At 42.4% G+C, this 15859-nt stretch overlaps 1 protein-coding gene across 1 annotated transcript; it reads right to left on the reverse strand.

Moving 5' to 3' along the window:
• Nucleotides 1–4166: 4166 nt before the first annotated feature.
• Nucleotides 4167–15379, reverse strand: gjb9a (gap junction protein beta 9a). Its single transcript, XM_052496681.1, has 3 exons — nt 15230–15379; nt 13253–14063; nt 4167–7265 (listed from the first exon to the last, which is right to left on the reverse strand). The coding sequence occupies exons 2-3, from the start codon at nt 14052–14054 to the stop codon at nt 7090–7092; spliced, it is 978 nt and encodes a 325-aa protein (XP_052352641.1). The 5' UTR covers nt 14055–14063; nt 15230–15379; the 3' UTR covers nt 4167–7089.
• Between the last annotated feature and the right edge of the window lie 480 nt (nt 15380–15859).

The raw sequence follows: 15859 nt of genomic DNA on the forward strand, positions 1-15859 counted from the left end.
ACTGCAAGTGAATACATCCAAGGGCAACACCCCTCTATTGCAGAAATGTAGGGCTCTGTCTGTCTATTTCAGGCTAAATTAATTAGATCATTGTGAACCAGGCCAGTGAGGTGGCAGTGGATGTGATAATGGGGTGGGGGCTGTCGTAATTAATAGTTAATTTGTATGTCAGCTGTAATTCACATGAGGATCAATACCCACATTATCTGAGGAGACTGACAAACTGTTGTGTTTGTGTCTGAGTAGGAGTTCATTGGGTTTGTTTGTGCCATCTTGCCACTCCTTGTCATTCCAAACATTACAGGGAGTGGCAAGGAGTGGCATGATTGCACGAACAGACTAGTAAGGAAATAATTGAAGGCCGGAAAACACTCATCTTTAAACCTTGCTTGGATAAAACAATGCATTTTTAATGTTGAGCGAGCTTTGCACCTTTTCATTGAACAGACTAGTACCCAGGCTAATAGTATACGAATGGCCTTTCATCACAGCCACAGTGTTTGTCTGGGTGACTAACATCTCAATACCATTTTACTGTCACTCAATCATATGCGACACTGTACTTTTTTTTTGTGTCTTTTTGTTTGAAGAAGGAATCATTGTTACCCCAACCCAAATAAGTGGAACAGTTGACATTGAGCTCTGGCGCATTGAATGACAGCGATGACATTAACCTTTTGTTTGAGCATCTTGAGAAAGGAGACTTCTCCAGTGTATGTTTGACAGGGCACCACATTAAAAAAATACACCTCACATGTTCATGCAATGAGGATCTCTCATAATCATGAATATTGTGGCTTCGGGGTGCTTCAAACACACCAGACGTGGTTATTGCATAATTGATTGATTCTGCTAAAGATTATTATTGAGAATATCTATTCTACAGAGCCTTCAGAATGTATTCACACCCCTTTACTGTTTCCACATTTTGTTGTGCCTGAATTTAAAATGAATTTAATTGAGATTTTTTTGTCACTATACACAATACCCCATAATGTCAAAGTGAAATTATCTTTTTTTTCCTTCAAATTAAATAAAAATGAAAAGCTGAAATGTCTTGAGTCAATAAGTATTCAAAACCTTTTTTATGGCAAGTGTAAATAAGTTCAGGAGTAAAAATTGCTTAACAAGTCACATAAGTTTCATGGACTCACGCCATGTGTTTAACATTATTTTTTTATAACTACCTCATCTCTGTAACCCACACATACGATTATCTGTAAGGTCCCTCAGTCGAGCAGTACATTTCAAACACAGATTTAGCCCCAATGACCTGTTAGGTTTTCCAATGCCTCGCAAAGAAGGGCACCTAGTGGTAGATTGTTTTTAAAGCAGACATTGAATATCTGTTTGAGCATGGTAAAGTTATTCATTGCCTTTTCGATGGTGTATCAATACACCCAGTCACCACAAAGATATTTCTGTATTTCATTTCAAAAAGATCGCAAACATTTCTAAAAACATGTTTTTGCTTTTATTCAGGCTGTAACACAACAACATGTGGAATAAGTCAAGGGGTGTGAATACTTTCTCAAGGCACTCTATATTAGCCTGGTCCCAGATCTGTTTGTGCTCTTGCGAAGTCCACTGGCATGACAACCCACATGAAAAAATTCTATAGTATACTATGGTATACAGTGTATTCGGAATGTATTCAGACCCCTTTACGTTTCCCACATTTTGTTACATTACATTATTCTAAAATTGATTAAATTATAAATCTACATCAATCTACACATAATACCACATAATGAAAAAGCAAAAGCAGGTTTTTAGAAATGTTTCAAAATGTATTAAAAATAAAAAACCAATACCTCATTTACATAAGTATTAAGACTCTTTGCTATGAGACTCAAAATTGAGCTCAGGTGAATCCTGTTTCCATTGATCATCCTTGAGATGTCTCTGCAACTTGATTGGAGTCCACCTGTCGTGCATTCAATTGATTGGACATGATTTGGAAAGGCACAGACTTGTCTATATAAGGTCCCACGGTTGACAGTGGATGTCAGAGCAAAAACCAAGCCATGAGGTCAAAGGAATTGTCTGTAAAGCTCCAAAACTGTATTGTGTCAAGGCACAGATCTGGGGAAGGGTACTAAAAAATGTCTGCAGCATTGAATGTCCCCAAGAACACAGTGACCTACATCCTTAAATGGAAGAAGTTTGGAACCACCAAGACTCTTTCTAGAGCTGGCCGCCCGGCCAAACTGACCTATCAGGGGAGAAGGGCCTTGGTCAGGGAGGTGACCAAGAACCTGATGGTCACTCTGACAGAGCTCCAGAGTTCCTCGGTGAAGATGGGAGAACCTTCCAGAAGGACAACCATCTCTGCAGCACAATGGCTTCCGTCTGGCCACGGTGGAGTGGCCAGACGGAAGCCATTCCTCAATAAAAGGCACATGACAGCCCGCTTGGAGTTTGCCAAAAGGTCCCTAAAGGACTCTCAGACCATGAGAAGCAAGATTCTCTGGTCTGATGAAACCAAGATTTAACTCTTTGGCCTGAATGCCACCTATTTTTGTGTTGTCATTATGGGGTATTGTGTGTATATTGATGAGAGGGGGACTATTTAATCAGTTTTAAAAGAAAGTCTGTAACAGAACAAAATGTGGAAAAGGTGAAGGTATCTGAATACTTTCCAAATGCACTGAAAATACTACAGTTGTCACTGTAGTCTTTTTGCGGACTAGAGTACAGTTAATACTGCAGTATTTACTGTCATATACTGTAGTATTTACAGGTAACTATAGTATAACTACTGTGGTTATCACGGCTGTTGAAAGAACTGGACCAAGGTGCAGCGTGGTGAGTGTACATATTATTTTATTTAGAAAAGAAGCCGAACAAATCAATAAACACAACAAAAAAAACAGTGACACTAAAGGCTATGTGCCATAAACAAAGTCAACCTCCCACAAAGACAGGTGGGAAAGGGCTACCTAAGTATGGTTCTCAATCAGAGACAACGATAGACAGCTGTCTCTGATTGAGAACCCTACACGGCCAAAACATAGAAATACAAATAATAGAACATAGAATACCCAACCCAAATCACACCATGACCAAACCAAATAGAGAATGTTTATGTCTCTAAGGTCAGGGTGTGATGGTACTCCCCCCCCCCCAAAACCTGAACCTATAGGGGAGGATCTGGGTGGGCATCTATCCGCGGTGGCGACTCAGGTGCGGGACGCAGACCCCACTCCACCACTGGCTCACCCCACTTTGGTGGCACCTCTGGTGTGGGGACCCTCGTCTCCGACCCCGGACTGGGAACCCTCGTAGCGGGCCCCGGACTGGAGGCCGTCTCTGGGGGCCCCGGACTGGAGGACGTCTCTGGGGGCCCCGGACTGGAGGACGTCGCTGGAGGCTTCGTGCCATGGTTCATCACTGGAGGCTTCTTGCCATGGATCATCACTGGAGGCTTCTTGCCATGGATCATCACTGGAGGCTTCTTGCCATGGATCATCACTGGAGGCTTCTTGCCATGGATCATCACTGGAGGCTTCTTGCCATGGATCATCACTGGAGTGGAGAGGCACACAAGGAGGCCTTGCTCTGGGAGCAGGCACAGGACTCACCAGGCTGGGGAGACATACAGGAGGCTTAGTTCTTGGCAGAGACACCGGATACACTGGGCCGTGGAGGTGCACTGGCGGTCTCGAGCACAGAGCTGGCATAACCCGTTCTCGCTGGATGCCCACTTCCACCAGGCAAATGCGGGACGCTGGCACAGAGCACACCGGCCTGTGAATGCTCACTCGAGACACCGTGCGCATCACCCCATAGCACGGTGCCTGACCAGTCACATGCTCGCCACGGTAAGCAAGTCTGAATCCTGACTCTGTCACACTCCCCGTGTGCCCCCCAAAAACTTTTTGGGGAGTGGCCTCCCAGTCTTTGGTGCCAGCCGTAACCCTATGTAACCCTGGGCCCTCTTTCTCGCTGCCTCCACCTTCCTCTCTGCTATCAGCTGCTGCCACGGCAGGCGATCCTTTCCCGCCAGGATCTCCTCCCATGTCCAGGATCCTTTGCCATTTAGGATGTCCTCCCATGTCCAGTCCTCCTGAACACGCTGCTCCTCCTTACCATGCTGCTTGGTCCGTTTGTGGTGGGAAGTTCTGTCACAGCCGTTGAAAGAACTGGACCAAGGTGTAGCGTGGTGAGTGTACATATTCTTTTATTTAGAAAAGACGCCGAACAAATCAATAAACACAACAAAAAAACAGTGACACTAAAGGCTATGTGCCATAAACAAAGTCAACCTCCCACAAAGACAGGTGGGAAAGGGCTACCTAAGTATGGTTCTCAATCAGAGACAACAATAGACAGCTGTCTCTGATTGAGAACCCTACCTGGCCAAAATATAGAAATACAAATAATAGAACATAGAATACCCACCCCAAATCACATCCTGACCAAACCAAATAGAGACATAAAAAGGATCTCTAAGGTCAGGGCGTGACAGTGGTAAAAGAAAACTGTAGTACACACCATAGTAATTAATGTAGTGTTTTAGTGGACACTACTGTAGCATTTACTATAGTGTTTTTATTAGATTATAATTTACATAGAAGTGAAGGCTTTCTCCTTCTGGAAACCTACTGGAGAAATACTAAAAGAGCACATTTTCCATAACCTCTAGGTAGGTAGGCCTGAACAGATAGTTCAGAACTGATGTGGTTTTCTATAGACATGTGGGTAGGTCTGAACAGATAGTTCAGAACTGATGTGGTTTTCTATAGACATGTGGGTAGGCCTGAACAGATAGTTCAGAACTGATGTGGTTTTCTATAGACATGTGGGTAGGTCTGAACAGATAGTTCAGAACTGATGTGGTTTTCTATAGACATGTGGGTAGGCCTGAACAGATAGTTCAGAACTGATGTGGTTTTCTATAGACATGTGGGTAGGTCTGAACAGATAGTTCAGAACTGATGTGGTTTTCTATAGACATGTGGGTAGGCCTGAACAGATAGTTCAGAACTGATGTGGTTTTCTATAGACATGTGGGTAGGTCTGAACAGATAGTTCAGAACTGATGTGGTTTTCTATAGACATGTGGGTAGGTCTGAACAGATAGTTCAGAACTGATGTGGTTTTCTATAGACATGTGGGTAGGTCTGAACAGATAGTTCAGAGCTTCTTCTCTTTCAATAAACTGTAGGGAATATATGGTCTATACTTGGAATTTAGGATTCTCAATTTTGTGTGGCAAAAATTGCGATTTGGAGCAGGGGAATGGGTAGGGTATATGCACATTAAATACAGTAGTATTTACTAATATCATTAGAGAATAAAGAAATGAACATTTTTCAGATTTAACATGTTTATTTTCTCACTCAATTTTTTTCAAGGAGTATGTGGGGGTGCATGCTGTGTGCTTGTTTCTACAGTGTGATACGTAGCCAGCTAGGACACTGCATGAGTGGGTGTAGCCGAGTGGGTGAATCATGCAGTAGAATATCTGCCAGGTGCTACACTTGTTGAATCGACATCGTTTCCACGTCGTTTCAATTAAATAATGTTGAACCAACGTGTAATAGACGTCTGTGCCCAGTGGGATCAGACCATACTCGAATGAGGGACAATAAGCAGTGTGAGCCATGGCAACGAGAGAGCACTAAAGGAAATTGTTATTGTGGTTAGATGACAGAGGGAAGAATAGAGTGAGGGAGAGGGTGTGTTGATAATGGAGAAATGGAATTGTAGGAGGGAAGTACAAGTAAAAGGCTAACAGGTGTCACTTATGTAACGTTAAGGCAGGCAATGTGCTGTGCTGTGGATGGAGTGTGCTATTTTAAAAGACGTTGTAGCTGAGAGAGAGAGACCATGTGGGCTGAGGCTTTAGAACGCAGACGGGGATAGAGTGAGAGAGAGAGAGAGAGAGAGAGAGAGAGAGAGAGAGAGAGAGAGAGAGAGAGAGAGAGAGAGAGAGAGAGAGAGAGAGAGAGAGAGAGAGAGAGAGAGAGAGAGAGAGAGAGAGAGAGAGAATTTCAGAAAAGGGAGAGCTTTTGAATGGATCTGTTTAATAATTTTTGTTGTAGCTTTTGAACCGTGCAAAGATTGTTGTGACCTTTTTAATTGTATAAAGGTTGTTGCCTTTTTATTGTGTAAAGCATACTGCAGGAAAAGGGGTTTTGAATTGTCTGTGGTGGCGATGCAAATTCCCTTTTGTTGAAGAGTGAGAGGTGATTTAATTTGCATGGAATTCTGAGTGAGTGAGGTGAACGTTGCACATTTGAGAAATGAAAGCACTTTATGTACCCACAGTAGTCCCCCCATTTGAAGATGTCATACGTATTTGGACAAATTCACTTAAAGTGTAGTCAAGCAGTCAAAAGTTTAGAATTTGGTCCCATATTCATTGCACACTATAACTACATCAAGCTTGTGACAAGAAACTTGTTGAATGCATTTGCAGGACCGGATTAAGAAATCATAGGCCCCGGGGTTACAAAACCTTCTATGGATTATATGTTTAGGGCCACCACGCAACAAGCTGTAGCCTATATTTGGCGCACATGCTGCCCAAACTGCAGCCTTCCTGACACTTTATGTTGGTGTTTCCTTAATTTAATTCATTTTAATGAATTACATTTATTTTGTGCTTGTGATAAAACATTTTTTATAAACTATTGATCGTCTGTGTCTAAATTATATTTTGAACATTTAGAGCGGCTTCTGTGGTTGGAAAAAATATATTATAATAAAATCTAAAACGTAAGTCTATCAAATGTATTTATAAAGCCCTTCTTACATCAGCTGATGTCACAAAGTGCTGTACAGAAACCCAGCCTAAAACCTCAAGCAGCAAGCAATGCAGGTGTAGAAGCACAGTGGCTAGAAAAAACTCCCTAGAAAGGCCAGAAACTAGGAAGAAACCTAGAGAGGAACCAGGCTATGAGGGGTGGCCAGTCCTCTTCTGGCTGTGTCGGGTGGAGATTATAACAGAACATGGCCAAGATGTTCAAATGCTCATAGATGACCAGCAGGGTCAAATAATAATAATCACAGTGGTTGTAGAGGGTGCAACAGGTCAGTAAATGTCAGTGGACTTTTCATAGCCGATCATTCAGAGTATCTCTACCGCTCCTGCTCTAGAGAGTTGAAAACAGCATGTCTGGGACAGGTACCATGTCCGGTGAACAGGTCAGGGTTCCATAGCCGCAGGCAGAACAGTTGAAATTGGAGCAGCAGCACGACAAGGTGGACTGGGGACAGCAAGGAGTCATCAGGCCAGGCAGTCCTGAGACATGGTCCTAGGGATCAGGTCCTCCGAGAGAGAGAGAGAAAGAAAGAAAGAAAGAAAGAAAGAAAGAAAGAAAGAAAGAAAGAAAGAAAGAAAGAAAGAAAGAAAGAAAGAAGAGAGAAAAAGAGAGAGAGAATTAGAGAGAGCATACTTAAATTCACACAGGACACTGGATAAGACAGGAGAAATACTCCAGATATAACAGACTGAACCTAGCCCTCCGACACATAAACTATTGCAGCATAAATACTAGAGGCTGAGACAGGAGGGGTTGGGAGACACTGTGACTCAACCCACTCAAGTGGGTCTTAGGGATGGCATGGAAGAGCACCAGCACCAGTAAGCCAGTGACCCAGCCCCTGTAATAGGGTTTGAGGCAGAGAATCCCAGTGGAGAGAGGGGAACCAAGACAGCAAGGGCGTTCGTTGCTCCAGTGCCTTTCCGTTCACCTTCACATTCCTGGGCCAGACTACACTCAATCATAGGACCTACTGAAGAGGTGAGTCTTCAATAAAGACTTAAAGGTCGAGACCGAGTCTGCGTCTCTCACATGGATAGGCAGACCATTCCATAAAAATGGAGCTCTATAGGAGAAAGCCCTGCCTCCAGCTGTTTGCTTGGAAATTCTAGGAACAGTAAGGAGGCCTGCGCCTTGTGACCGTAGCGTAAGTGTAGGTACGTACGGCAGGACCAAATCGGAAAGTTAGGTAGTAGCAAGCCCATGTAGTGCTTTTTAGGTTAGCAGTAAAACCTTGAAATCAGCCCTTGCCTTAACAGGAAGCCAGTGTAGAGAGGCTAGCACTGGAGTAATATGATCACATTTTTGGTTCTAGTCAAGATTCTAGCAGCAGTGTTAAGCACTAACGGAAGTTAATTAAGTGCTTTATCCGGGTAGCCGGAAAGTAGAGCATTGCTGTAGTCTAACCTAGAAGTGACAAAAGCATGAATTCGTTTTTCTGCATAATTTTTGGACAGAAAGTTTCTGATTTTTGCAATGTTACATAGATGGAAAAAAACTGTCCTTGAAACAGTCTTGATATACTCGTCAAAAGAGAGATTAGGGTGAAGGACGCCGAGGTCCTTCATAATTTTATTCGAGACGAATGTACAACCATCAAGATTAATTGTCAGATTCAACAGAAGAGTTCTTTGTTTCTTGGGACCTAGAACAAGCATCTCTGTTTTGTCCGAGTTTAAAACTAGAACATTTGCCACCATCCACTTCCTTCTGTCTGAAACACAGGCTTCCAGGGAGGGGAATTTTGGGGCTTCACCATGTTTCATCAAAATGTACAGCTGTGTGTCGTCCACATAGCAGTGAAAGTTAACATTATGCTTCCGAATGACATCACCAAGAGGTAGAATATATAGTGAAAACAATAGTGGTCCTAAAACGGAGCCTTGAGGAACACCGAAATTTACAGTTGATTTGTCAGAGGACAACAGCTTTTTCAACATTTTTTGATAGGAATGGGAGATTCGATATAGCCCGATAGTTTTTAAAATATTTTCCCGGTCAAGGTTTTGCTTTTTCAAGAGAGGCTTTATTACTGCCACTTTTAGTGAGTTTGTACACATCCGGTAGACAGAGAGCCGTTCATTATGTTCAACATAGGAGGGCCAAGCACAGGAAGCAGCTCTTTCAGTAGTTTAGTTGGAATAGGATCCATTATGCAGCTTGATGGTTTAGAGGCCATGATTATTTTCATCAATGTGTCAAGAGATATAGTATTATAAAACATGAGTGTCTCCCTTGATCCTAGGTCCTGGCAGAGTTGTGCAGACTCAAGACAACTTAGCTTTGAAGGAATACGCAGATTTAAAGAGGAGTCCGTAATTTGCTTTTCGTAAAAGAAGTTCATGAGGAATGCTGCTTTTTAGTTAGCTTTGCGACAGTATCAAAAATATATTTTGGATTGTTCTTATTTTCCTAAATTAAGTTGGAAAAATAGGATGATCGAGCAGCAGTGAGGGCTCTTTGATACTGCACGATACTGTCTTTCCAAGCTAGATTCAGGAGGGAGCCCCCTACAGGCTTGGGCCCAGCCCCTGACACAATTGACAAGTCACCTTTATTTATTATGCAGTTTATTTAAAACAAATTATTTAGCAGTTACCCAATCAAGGTAGGCCTCCCAAGTTACCCATGTGGGCCCCCTACCTCCTCTCCTCATCTGACAATTAGCAAAGCGGCAGCAGGCAGTAGCAGGCTGTCTACACTCATTGAGAGCGGGCTCCTGAATCTTCCTGTGGTTAGCGGTTGAAGTGAAACAATAAATACTATATAGATATACCCTACTGGTCAAAAGTTTTCAAACACCTACTCATTCAAGGGTTTTTCTTTATTTTTACTATGTTCTACATTGTAGAATAATTGTGAAGGCATCACAACTATGAAATAGCACATTTAGAATCATGTAGTAACCAAAAGAGTCTTAAACAAATCAAAATATATTTGAGATTCTTCAAATAGCCATCCTTTGCCTTGATGACAGCTTTGCACACTCTTTGCATTCTCTCAACCAGCTTCACCTGGATGCTTTTCCAACAGTCTTGAAGGAGTTCCCACATATTCTGAGCACTTGTTGGCTGCTTTTCCTTCACTCTGTGGTCCGACTCATCCCAAACCATTTCAATTGGGTTGAGGTCGGGTGATTGTAGAGGCCAGGTCATCTGATGCATCACTCTTCTTCTTGGTCAAATAGGGTGTGCAAAGCTGTCATCAAAGCAAAGGGTGGCTACTTTGAAGAATCTCAAATATAAAATTGATTTTTATATGTTTGACACTTTTTTGGTTACTTACATGATTCCATTTGTGTTATTTCATAGTTTTGACGTCTTCACTATTTTTCTACAATGTATAAAATATTACAAAAAAAGAAAAACTCTGGACTGGTGTGGGTGTGTCCAAACTTTTGACTGGTAGTATATATATTTATATATGTGTTTTTTAATTGCTGCCTAGTGCCTGGGCCAAGCGGCTACAGCACCAGTAAGCCCCTGCATTAATCCGACCTGTGCATTTGCAGTTTGTTTTGGATTGTGTTTAGCCCAATAGGAACGGAATGGTGTATAATGTCTTGTGCCATTTTGGTGTCACTTTTACATTAATATGGATGATACCATGGTTATCTATAATCATGAACGGATTGTGAAGTATCCTGCTTGTCATCTGACTGCAAGTCGTTACAGAGGGTAGTGTGGATGGTCCAGTACAAAACTGGGAGCCAAGCTCTCTGCCATCCAGGACCTCTATACCGGACGGTGTCAGAGGAAGGCCCTATAAATCGTCAAAGACTCCAGCCACCCAAGTCATAGACTGTTCTCTCTGCTACCTCATGGCAAGCGGTACCGATGCACCAAGTCTGGAACCAATAGGACCCTGAACAGCTTCTACCCCTAAGCCATAAGACTACCAAATAGCTACCCGGACTGCATTGACCCTCTTTGCACTAACTCTTTTGACTCATCACATACAGTGAGGTAAAAAAGTATTTGATCCCCTGTTGATTTTGTACGTTTGCCCACTGACAAAGAAATGATCAGTTTATAATTTTAATGGTAGGTTTATTTGAACAGTGAGAGACAGAATAACAACAACAAAATCCAGAAAAATGCACGTCAAAAATGTTATACATTGATTAGCATTTTAATGAGGAAAATAAGTATTTGACCCCCTCTCAATCAGAAAGATTTCTGGCTCCCAGGTGTCTTTTATACAGGTAACTAGCTGAGATTCAGAGCACACTCTTAAAGGGAGTGCTCCTAATCTCATTTTGTTACCTGTATAAAAGACACCTGTCCACAGAAGCAATCAATCAATCAGATTCCAAACTTTCGACCATGGCCAAGACCAAAGAGCTCTCCAAGGATGTCAGGGACAAGATTGTAGACCTACACAAGGCTGGAATGGGCTACAAGACCATCGCCAAGCAGCTTGGTGAGAAGGTGACAACAGTTGGTGCGATTATTTGCAAATGGAAGAAACACAAAAGAACTGTCAATCTCCCTTGGCCTGGGTCTCCATGCAAGATCTCACCTCGTGGAGTTGCAATGATCATGAGAACGGTGAGGAATTAGCCCAGAACTACACAGAAGGATCTTGTCAATGATCTCAAGGCAGCTGGGACCATAGTCACCAAGAAAACAATTGGTAACACACTACGCCGTGAAGGACTGAAATCCTGCAGCGCCTGCAAGGTCCCCCTGCTCAAGAAAGCACATATACATGCCCATCTGAAGTTTGCCAATGAACATCTGAATGATTCAGAGGACAACTGGGTGAAAGTGTTGTGGTCAGATGAGACCACAATGGAGCTCTTTGGCATCAACTCAACTCGCCGTGTTTGGAGGAGGAGGAATGCTGCCTATGACCCCAAGAACACCATCCCCACCGTCAAACATGGAGGTGGAAATATTATGCTTAGGGGGTGTTTTTCCGCTAAGGGGGCAGGACAACTTTACTGCATCAAAGGGACAATGGACGGGGCCATGTACTGTCAAATCTGGGGTGAGAACCTCCTTCCTTCAGCCAAGGCACTGAAAATGGGTCGTGGATGGATATTCCAGCATGACAATGACCCAAAGCACACGGCCAAGGCAACAAAGGAGGTCAACCTCGAAACCTTAATGACTTGGAGAAGATCTGCAAAGAGGAGTGGGACAAAATCCCTCCTGAGATGTGTGCAAACCTGGTGGCCAACTACAAGAAACGTCTGATCCCTGATTGCCAACAAGGGTTTTGCCACCAAGTACTATGTCATGTTTTGCAGAGGGATCAAATACTTATTTCCCTCATTAAAATGCAAATCAATTTATAAGCAGGGGGTCAAATACTTATTTCCCTCATTAAAATGCAAATCAATTTATAACATTTTTGACGTTTTTCTGGATTTTTGTTGTTGTTATTCTGTCTCTCACTGTTCAAATAAACCTACCATTAAAATTATAGACTGATCATTTCTTTGGCAAACGTACAAAATCAGCAGGGGATCAAAAGCTTTTTTCCCTCACTGTATGCTGCTGCTACTGTTTATTATCTATCCTGTTGCCTAGTTACTTTACCCCTACCTATACAGTATGTACATATCTCCAACAATAACCCTGTACCCCTGCACATCGACTTGGTACTGGTACCCCGTGTAATATAGTTATCGTTACTCATTGTATATTTATTCCTTGTGTTATTATTTTTTCCTCTGCATTGTTGGGAAGGGCCTGTAAGTAAGAATTTCACAGTTAGTCTACACCTGTTTTTATGAAGCATGTGACAAATAACATTTGATTTGACTTCATCTTGGGAATGGTGAGTTGTTAGCATCTTTTGTATAGCCTCTGTAACTTTATCACCCGTCATTTTTCATGATTCATTCATGATTTTTGTTAATCCTTGCCTTATCAGGATTCATTAAGAAGTGTTCAGAAACATCTCATTTACTCACTTAGAAATACAATTATCATTCATTATTAAGTTTCTATTGGGAAAAACATAACATACAACCAAAACAAACTGCAAATCCATCCAACAAGCTTGATGTAGTCATTGCCTAGACACTATAAGTCAATTTGTCCAAATAGTTATGACGTCTTCAAACGGAGGGACTAGATATATAAAGAGCGTTCATTTCTAAGCGGTACATTCTGTACTGTCGCTTCATATAAAAGACTTGATCTCAAATCCAAAATGCTCCAGTATAGAGTAAAATGTACAGTTAGTGCATTCATCTTAATATATCTAGGTGGGACAACCATATATCTCAGTCATAGTAGGTATATTTTTCCTCCATAAAGTAGCCACCCACAAAGTCAGTGCAATATGGATTTACATTTTAGTCATTTAGCAGACGCTCTAATCCAGAGCGATTTACAGTTAGTGCATTCATCTTTAGATAGCTAGGTGGGACAACCACATATCTAAGCAAATTTTTCCTCAATAAAGTAGCTCTCAGCAAAGTCAGTGCTATATGCACCAAAATCAAACAGATCAGGACTACAGACTTGTGGCAGCAGCCTCCTCTGCCTTCTTCTGTCTGCTGATGTTCTGCTGGCTCCCAATAGTTGGATCTACCCTGATATACGATGACCTCGGCGGAGCGATGTTGGTCACCTCATGGCACTCAGCGAAGAGAAGTCTCTTGTTGGCCTGCCGTACTTTAAGCACCTTCTGTAACCGCTTGCCCAACAGATAGAACATCTCCAGGATGCACACGAAGATGCAGATGGCTGAGGAGACCACCATGAAGATGGTGAAGATCTTCTTCTCCGTGGGCCTGGATATGTAGCAGTCCACTGTGTTTGGGCAAGGCTCCAGGGCACACTTGGAGAGACGTGGCATGTCATAGCCATGGTAGATGTAGTAGAGGATGTAAAGGAAGGCTGCGTCAACCACGGCCTTGAAGATCAGGCTGACCAGGTAGGTCCACCACAGGCCTCCACGTTTCTTCCCTGGGTTGGCGTACAGGTGAGAGCCCTGGTGCTGGGAAGCGTACTTTGAATCCTTCCCCTCACGATGCTTGACGTGAGCCATGACCATGAGAGATGGACAGGTGACGAAGATGAGCTGGAGGGCCCACAGGCGGATGTGTGAGATGGGGAAGATGCTGTCATAACAGACATTGGTGCAGCCGGGCTGCCTGGTGTTGCACACAAAGTCCTTGCTCTCGTCTCCCCACACACGCTGGGCGGCAACCACGAACACCATGACACGGAACACAAACACCATGGACAGCCACACACGGCCAAACACAGTGGAGTACTTGTTGACCCCGCTGAGTAGGCTCTCTAGTGCTGACCAGTTCATACCTGTGGCCTGTAAAATACAGAAGTCAGTCACAAGGCAAAATGGTCTCACACAGGGTTAAAACAAATCTGTCATAAATGAATTAAATACAAAGACTTAAACCTGACCACAAAGACACTGACATGGCCAATCTTCAATCCTTTTCAGTGCAGTTAAACACATTATTTTCTGTGTGATGGCATTAGTTCTAGCTTGCGACTCTGTGAGTCTTCACAAAGCAGTGTAGGCATTGACATTACTAAATTCAACACTAAAATGTCCATGAAGAAACCACACCTAGTCTATTTACAATAGAGGAAGTCCATTTATTGTAAAACCAGCACACTTTCAATGAAGGGAAGTTAGATAATTAAATTCTTGACTCATCATTTTATGAATCTAACAAGACCTAAATGGCCTACAGTATGTGTATATGTTTTTGTGTTACGTCCTCTTTAATTGGTCCGTGGAGATTAAACTAATTTACCTTCTGATAGGATTTATCCACTATAAATGCTTTTAGAGATTCGAAGCACAGCAATCAATTTTCAAACTGTAGGCCTTACGGAAGAAGAAAAAAATGGAACACGTACTTTTCCATAATGTCAGTAATGACGCCATCATTTAAAATGATACCATTGTATTTATGTCTCCCACATCCACTCAGACTATTGATTATATATTTACTGTTAGAGCGTAGGCCTGTATTTGACAAGTATTCAGTATTCCAGATCGTGATTGTATTTTATTTATTGATTCATTATTACTAAAGTCTTTGCAACAACAGTACTTGCCAGTAAATGGTCATTTAAATGAGTACAGAGGTATTGCTATGTTGGTAGAAAGCAAAAGTGCGTCATCACTACATTCACATCACTGAACAAACAGACGGTGATTGATTTGATGTACATATAATATAAGGTGTCTTTCAGCGTCCTAAAAGGCGTATGTCAAATAAAATGTATTATTATCATTATTATTAAAGACATGTTAAGCACCTTGAGTATAGAACACCTAATGTGTAGAGATAATAAACATACAGCAGGAAACAGGAACGTCTCTTTTGTACAGAGCCTCTACTGTGTCAGGCCTTTCGTAACCCTGGGTCTCTGAATTTTAAGTTAATTTCTCCTCAATTCCCTAAGACAACATAGTTAAGACATGCATTCATTAAAGTTGGCTGAAAATGACCTTACTTGGGATATGAACTGGGATCAGAAAAATGTAAATATTCCAGCGGAACAAACACAGCAGGAATCTATCCTCGAGTATCTCTCTCCTTTCTCAGAAATCCTGCCTGTGTCACATGGAAAACTACCAGCCCCAGGTGTGTGAGGAGTGAGGACTGTATACTATTGGCAGTGGTGTAGTTTTTCTACCTGCTAAACAAAGGGTGTGTGGGTGTGTTTATCTATTCATGAGGACTCAAGGAAACCACACAAGAACAGACATGTGAATCCAAGCCCACTACCTGAGAGAGCGAGAGAGAGAGAGAGAGAGAGAGAGAGAGAGAGAGAGAGAGAGAGAGAGAGAGAGAGAGAGAGAGAGAGAGAGAGATGGCTGTGGACTGTGAGAGCGTCATAGGCCTACTGTAAGCAGTAAGACTAATATGGCATTTCACACATGTGGAATCCTAAGATTCAGTGGAGGCTGATGGGAGAAGCTATAGGAGGATGAGCTCATTGTAATGGCTGGAATGGAATTAAATGGAACGGTATCAAACACATCACACATACGGAAACCACATTTGTTCCATTCCAGCCATTACAATGAACATGTCCTGCTATCGCTCCTCCCACCAGCCTCCACTGTTAAGATTGGGTAAC

This window comes from Oncorhynchus keta, chromosome 35 (assembly GCF_023373465.1).
Source record: "Oncorhynchus keta strain PuntledgeMale-10-30-2019 chromosome 35, Oket_V2, whole genome shotgun sequence".
NCBI classification, from domain to species: Eukaryota; Metazoa; Chordata; class Actinopteri; order Salmoniformes; family Salmonidae; genus Oncorhynchus; species Oncorhynchus keta.